This window comes from Ochotona curzoniae, unplaced genomic scaffold (genome assembly GCF_017591425.1).
Source record: "Ochotona curzoniae isolate NIBS_2020 unplaced genomic scaffold, NIBS_Ocur_1.0 contig_2723, whole genome shotgun sequence".
Classification (NCBI taxonomy): Eukaryota; Metazoa; Chordata; class Mammalia; order Lagomorpha; family Ochotonidae; genus Ochotona; species Ochotona curzoniae.
Window position 1 is genome coordinate 1,506,937 of NW_024465573.1, and position 7,989 is coordinate 1,514,925.

At 36.7% G+C, this 7,989-nt stretch overlaps 1 protein-coding gene across 1 annotated transcript; it reads left to right on the forward strand.

The window, feature by feature from the left end:
* Positions 1 to 3,277: 3,277 nt before the first annotated feature.
* LOC121153941 (olfactory receptor 145-like) lies at positions 3,278 to 4,243 on the forward strand. Its single transcript, XM_040976699.1, has one exon. It carries the CDS (start codon positions 3,287 to 3,289, stop codon positions 4,241 to 4,243), a length of 957 nt encoding a protein of 318 aa, XP_040832633.1. The 5' UTR covers positions 3,278 to 3,286.
* The last annotated feature ends 3,746 nt before the right edge of the window (positions 4,244 to 7,989 follow it).

Consider the following 7,989-nt stretch of genomic DNA (forward strand, 5'->3'; position numbering starts at 1 on the left):
CAAAATATGCTTAATATATTTCATAGGTTCAGTTTTAAGAAGGTGACAATGCTGCTCTTATTGTCAACTCCAGTTTTCAATCCCCATCCACCATTCTTCTCTTATTTTACTTTTTGAATTTTTGCAAGCACCCATGTTCAAACATGTGTAATGGTGAAAGACACACTGATTTCAAATGGGAAAGTAGAATTATGTTTACTCAAAATGTGATGAGAATAAGGGATGGGTGACCGCGAGAGGCTTTCTATCAGGAACCAAAATACAGCTAGATTAGAGAAAACAACTATGAAATTCTATAGCACCACTATAGGATATATCTCTCTTGCTCATGTTTTTCACTGTGTGAATTCATTTGTTTAAGGTAATAATTCAACACACCATTGCAATATATAATGATAAGTTTATGTAAATTAGCATTACTAGTTCATTAATATTTCTAGGTGCTCAGAAAATTCAAAAGCTATTACGTATTACGGTAGCACTTTATAAATAAAATATTTTAAAGGATTTGTTTAGCTTTATTGAAAGGCAGATACATAGAGAGAAGGAGAGACAGAGAGGCAGAACTTCCATCTGCTGATTCATTCCCCAAGTGGCCAAAACTGCCAGAGCTGAGCCTATCAGAAGTCAGGAGCCAGGAGTATCCTCCAGATCTCCCATGTGGGTGCAGAGTGCAAAGGCTTTGGGTCACCCTCAACTGCTTTCCCAGGCCACAAGCAAGGAACTGGGTGGGAAGCAGGGCTGCCGGGATTAGAACCAGCAACCTTATGGGATCCCAGTGTGTGCAAGGCGAGGACTTTAGCCGCTACACTACCACACCCAGCCCCCAAAAACTGTTGTCACCTTTAGGTGCTATAGAGTACACAAATTTGTGTTCCTATCAAACTGTGCTTTGGTCTCTGATGTAAAATCTCTCAATGTCACACATCCCTCCTGCTTTTCATATCCTGGAATAAATACTAGTCTACTATCTTTCTTTGCTATAAAATCACTTTTGTATTTAATTTAATCCTGAAGTTATCTGTACTGTCCTAAATCTGCTGTGAAATCTGCAGAATTTGTTCACAAAAAAGGTACAATGTTATCCCTAACATCCTCCAGTCTTTTTAGTACATTGTAGACATGGTATTTATCAACTTAAAATGAGTTTATATATATCTGTCCTAAGTATATCTTCTTAAGTCCTTAGCCACTAATGTTGCAACTGCAATTAACTATCCACCAACTGCCAAGAGCATTCCAACCACTTTTCTTGAATGTTTCAATGATCACAAAACCATAACAAAAGGTTATTATTCTGGCTCACACAATATTAAACTGTGAGAGTTATGGGGATGGGGATGCACACACAGAGCTTCTAACTCCATGACTACCATTCTTCTCTGTGATGGGAAGAAATCAATGATTCCATTACTGACATGTCATATGTAAAAATCTGATCAATGCTCACATAGGAATTTTCTTTAAATATTATAATGCAAAGAGATTTAGTAGGAATACACCACTTGAGTAGTAAATGTGGAAATACCCCAGGAGACACAAAATCTAAAGTGAGTGGTTGAATTCTGGAAACACTTCTTGTGAACAAATAAAGAAGCATGCAGACAGTATGATGTCCATTAAGGACATGGGGTGAAAGAGGGCTCCTCTGTGGGCAAAACATAATCTCTGGTGTAAGGAGAAAACCTGGGTGCCACACTGACTCACTCAGCAGATAACGGTGGCTTATTATCTGATATGTATTTACATCTCTCTCTCTTTTTTTTTTAACCTAGAATCTTCCCTGGGGAAGAGAATGAGCAAGACATTGTTGTGCTTATAACCAAATGCAACACAAATTAAACCCGCGTTAAATATCGTGTTGTCAAATCAAGTGGTGAATGTCCTCAGACAGAGGCTGTTTAATTGTCCCTTGTACTTGAGATGCCTTAATTGCAGGCATAAATTGTGCTGAGCAGTTCTGAAACATAATGACAGAATACAGAAAAAATAACTCCATACTTCATCCTCTTAACACCAGAGGAAGCAAAGTCTCAGAACCCGATGCTGGCGTTAGCAGGTCTGCAGGGTGAATAGCAATAGGAAGCACTGAAGTTTTCTTGCCTGCCGGAGGTGAGTTTTAAATTCTGTCTACACTGATTTCTTCCTTTTTATATGACTTTTCATAGAAATTTGATGTCACAAAATTCCATATATATTTTTTTGTATATATGAGACAATTTCATGCATTGAAATATATTTTCATTGTCAATCACATTGGTCAAATGAATGATGACATCCCTCAGCCTTTCAGGATCTTGTGCTTTTGAATTTTTTGTCTTGCTTGAATTGAGAAAATTAGTTTTGAAATCCATCCTCCTAGAAAATGTCAAATATAGTAAGAATATTTTTACACTGCCATACTTTGTCTTGAAACATTTTCACTTTGTGTAGTTTAGTAAATTTAGTAAATATCAAGTAATCCTACTAGACTTTCCATCTATTGATTGTTGGAATAAAACATCTTATTCCTTCCTGCCATGACTTTGATTATGTTATATCCACAAATGGGAATTAGTTTGTAGAATTTTGGTTCATTGCTTTGCATATTAACACAGCAACATGCACTGATGTTCTACATAATATTCAAGGACCTACAAAGCTCCATTTTTCTTCCATTTTGTGAAATCCTCAGCTTCAAGGTTGTTGCAATATTCTCCTTGAAAAGAGTGCAGAGAATATTCTCAGTGAGCCAGGGGTTGCAGGACCTTAATGAGTAGACTCCTTCTGCAAGTCCAAAAGCTGTCACAATTCTAGATTTATTATTTTTCTTCTCTGATGGTAAATAGCTTGTCACAGACCTAGATTTCTTTGTTTCAGTTTGAAACAGTTCTCTGTGCCTCTCCTATCAAATATTATTCTACATTATTAGTAACACCAAGGTGTTAATTTCACTGTCTCCAATTTTCCTTGACTGAAGAGAGGAGAGAGAGACCATTTGTCTATGTCTGTCATTCTTCATTTTTATCCTTGGATTTTTCTTTATAAATCTTGTTTGCTTATTGAAGGACTGAATTGCCCCACAGAAAGAGAATAAATTGATAATGTGTTTTGCTTTGGTTAGTTTTAAAGACTCCCGTAAAAGGGAGGCAACATCATCTAGCCAAGGCAGAGTCTGTGAATTCATGTTGGGTAAGCCTTGGTCATCCACAATATTGACCTTACAGTTGCATGTGATTATGTGTTGATCAAATGAAATTGCAATGTGATTCTTTTTTCTTGTGTCTGCAGACTACCTTTGAGAAGAATGGCTCACACAAATGGCTCTTTTGTGACTGAATTCATCCTAGTGGGGTTAACAAACCAGTCAAGTCTCCAACTGCCTCTTTTCTTCTTGTTTCTAGTCATATATTTGATCACATGTTTTGGAAATTTTGGCTTGATAACTTTAATTATGTTAAACTCACACCTTCACACACCCATGTACTTTTTCCTTTTTAATTTGTCTTTTATTGACTTCTTTTACTCCACTGTAATTACACCCAAAATGTTGATGGCCTTCATATCAGAGAAGAATATCATCTCATACACGGGATGCATGACGCAGTTCTACTTTTTTTGCTTTTTTGTAATTTCTGAATGTTACGTGCTGACCTCAATGGCCTATGATCGTTATGTGGCCATCTGTAAACCACTTTTGTACAATGTAACCATGTCCCCTAAAGTCTGCTTCCACCTTATCCTTGGTTCATACCTGACAGCTTTTGCACATGCCATGATTCATACTGGGTACATTCTCAGACTGACTTTCTGTGATGCTAATATAATCAACCACTATTTCTGTGATGCCATTCCTTTGCTTGAGCTTTCCTGCACCAGCACTTATGTCAATAAAATAGAAATTTACATCGTGGTGGGTGTTGACATCATTGTTCCCAGCTTCACTATCTTCATCTCTTATGGCTTCATTCTCTCTAGCATTCTGCACATTAGCTCCACTGAGGGCAGGTCCAAAGCCTTCAGCACCTGCAGTTCTCACTTAATTGCTGTTTCTTTATTCTTTGGGTCAGGTGCATTCATGTATCTCAAGCCATCTTCTTCTGGATCACAGGGTAAGGGAAGAATCTCTTCTGTTTTTTATACCATTGTGGTTCCCATGATGAATCCGTTAATCTACAGTTTGAGGAACAAAGATGTTAAAATTGCCTTGAGAAAAACCCTGCATAGGATCAAAGTTTTAATTATAAACACTACTCCTGTGTAGGTATTTAAGGACTGAGACTTGGTGATTTAATTACAAATGTTTAGGGGCACATTTGTTTTCCTGTTTATTTCTCAATATCCTGAAGAAAAATTTTCTCTCTCCTTTTAAATTTTTTACCAATGCTTTATTCAGTACTAAAAAATAAATCATTTTTTACATATAATTTTTCCTTTCAGGATTTTACCTGGTTAAGAATATCATTAAGAACAATTTTTCTTTTAGTTTTCAATGTCATTTTTTGCTTCTCTTTAGAAGTGATGGGTGTTCTGAAAGCTATACAGTACAGAACAGGTGCCTGACATTATTCCACTGTGGAAGGTTTCTTTCAGTTCTCACTTGGGCAGGAGTATGTTTCTTTCAACCTTCAGGAATTTGCAGATGTAGGTTTTTCCATGTGGACCATCAAATACAACCCACTTTGCATTTGTAAACCCTGTGGGTTAAATTACTCTTGGCAGAATTATTATATTTACTGTTGTTTATTTGACATGCACACATTAAATTGTCACTATGTATGTAATTTGTAGATTAGATCCTGGAGTTCAGAAACATTATCGGTTTCCACAGCTTTTAAAGGAAAAATGCAAACCAAACCATGAGTATCACCATTTCATATGCCTTATACTTACAATAATGTATTTTCTCTATATCTCATATTATTACTTTTATTTAGCTGAATATCAAATTGATTAACATTATTACTTTGGAGGTTGACCCTGCTTTGTTCCTAGATGATTGCTGAGTTTATTGAAAGAGCTTTGTTTCATTGTTTTCTTTTTTCTGGAAAACAATATGATGACATTTTATAATTTTTGCATAAATAAGATGTCATATTTTAAAAGGTTTAGATATAACAAAGTTGTTATCAAAGAGGAAGATACCTAATTTAAGTAAGTTATACTATTTCCTCTCCTAACAACTTTCAAAAACTTTTTTATTTATCTGAAAAGCATCATTACAAAGAGGCAGAGGCAAAGATAGATTGAGAGAGAAACAGAGAGACAGAGACAGAGCTGTCCCCCGAGTCACTCCCCAACTGGTCACAATAGCTGGGTTGGTCAGGGGCTTCTTATGGGTCTCTCACATGGATGCAGGGACCAAACCATTGGGACATTCTCCATTTCTCTCCATGGTAAATTAACTAGAAGCTAGATCAGAAGAGGAGCAGATAAGACACGAACTGAAACTCATCTGGGATGCTGGTGCTACAGGTAGTCACTTAATCCCCTATGCCACAGCACTGGCCCATATTATAATTCCAATTCGTGTACAATGCAAGAAAGGAAAACTGCAACACAATCTGATATTCTCCCTGAAGTCCTGGATATTTTGCTGCAGCTTGTTTCATTTTGGGGGGTGGGATGCGGGTGGTGGAGGGGTGGAACCAGTTTTTATGAATAGCTACCAAAAGACATCCTTTAAGATACTTCCAGACTTGCAAATGATTGTGAATCTGATTTAGAGATATTCAAAATTATTTTTGGTATCGAAGAAAAAAGTAACAAATCAGGATTCTAGCTTGGTAAGTCAAGTAAATAATAATGGATATTAAATGTATTTTTTGAGATTTGAAATAAAGTATGGTCACATGTTAAATATCCTTAATCTGTGTTTTAATCTCTTTTATTTCAAAGAACACAAAGTGTAAAACTGCTCTGAACTCTACTTTCCCTATTATTAGCCTATTATTTATTTGCATTAAAACATTTGTTTTAATCCGTAAACCATACAAACTTTGCATAGCTTTATACAAACTTTCTATACCCTCCCCCATCTTTCAGATCTCTAGATATCAATGTTCTATGTTCATATTGAGAATTGCCACCTCTTAGGGAGAACAGGTTTAAGTTATTGTTACTTTTCTGTATATCAAAGAGCAGGACTGTTGGGTTCCCAGAGTCAGAAGCTACAGAGAGATTGGTTCAATTACAAAAATGAACATTTTTTGCACTAAGTACAACAAATTGAAACGTATCAGAGATTTTATATCATGTAATATGGTTTTCGAAGAATATGAAATTCTTAGGCAGAAGCCAAATAAACAATCAATAGACAAGTGGTTCAGTTCATGCATGTTAAATAATGGCAATCCAAACAGCATTCAATCTAAATTCATACCCTGCTCTGCAAAGTCCTGTAAATTATCTTCCACTGCATTATTCAAAGGCTTTGGCCTTTGGGTACAGTGTTCCCTGGGTTGCAGTGAGGGTTGCTGTCTCTAAACTTGGCCAATAAAGACTCCTTCAGCATCTTACAGTTGTTTCTGCTATGACTGGTCTTGTACTCCACAAAAGCTTCTAAAATCAACACAGAAGCAAGTGCAGGTATTAGTAATCCTTCATTGAGTGTAGGGATGTTTCGTGGGTTCTGTCTTATCTATCAATCTCTGTGTTAAGCCAGCTCCTAAGGAAGGGCTAAGAACTAGCGAGGGTAGAAATCCTTGTTTCTATTTCAGCAATGTTCACAGGCTATTTCAAGTCATAATTTACTACAGAGATCAATCTATGTATTGCAGTTTTTATTAAAATTTATTAGGACTGTTTATTTAAACATACAAATTTTTGTTGCCTTTTAAAATCACAGAGATAACAACAAACATTATTTTTAGTTACTGAAAATCAGGACACAACTAAAATATAAATAGTGAAAATCAAAGCAGAATATTCAAATAAAATAACAGCAAAGTATCCTCCGTTATTCATATTTGAGTATCTTGTCCTCTTATCTAGAATGTGTAGGTAAACATTAATTTATACTGGTCTTTACAGTAAAGGAAAACATTGCGTTGTTGGGATTTACAGGATAGTCACGAAGTGATTGCGACAGAGTCAGGTGTTGGAGAATGGGTGGAGCCATAACCCAGAGGGGCACATGGGGACTTCCATACTGGCAATATTCTCTCTATGAAACTTCACATGAATCAGTAATGCATTATTTTCAAGTGCCCACAAGAGCATATGTCTTATTTCTCTATATGCATAGTTAAGGTGAACCTCACAATAAAGGTTAGAAAATATCGATTAAAGCTGTATTAAAATAAACAGTAAAGAAATCTGTAAGAGGGATTGAGAATAATGTTTCAGCACACAAGACGGAATGGCTCATGCGGAAGAGAATCAGCAGGGGAAGGGCCCTACAAGGAGCAATGCAGCAAATCAAGATCACGACAGGAAAGGTTCCCCTCACCACACAGATGATACAGGGTTCCTCAAAAAGTTCATGGAAAATAAAAAGAGTGTTTACTTTCAAAAAGTATTGAAATCCCAGCAATGTTTTCTGAAAAGGTTTGCTTGATTATGGGGCAGAATGACAGAGGAAGAGAGGGATACAGAGAACAAGATGTTTCATCAGGTGCTTCATTCTACCCAATGGTCAAATAACCAAATCTGGGCTTGGCCAAAGTCAGGAGCCAAGAATATCATTCTGGTGTTATGTAGGGGTTACAGGGATCTATGTGCCTGAGCCATTTTTCTGTTTCCAAATGCATTTTTATTTTTGCATCAGAAGTGGAGCTGCCAAGGGAATGGAATTGCTGTGTAAGGCATAAAGCCATCACCCTCAATGCCAACATTCATGTGAGTGCCAGCTGATGTCCCCACGACTCCGTTTCTGATCTAGCTCCTTGAGATTGGCCTGTTAAACACAACGAAAGATGAGAGAACCTATGTGTGACATTCACATGAAGCTCTTGGCTGCTGGATTCAGCCTGGCACATCCCTGGCCACTTAAAATATAATACTAAAGTA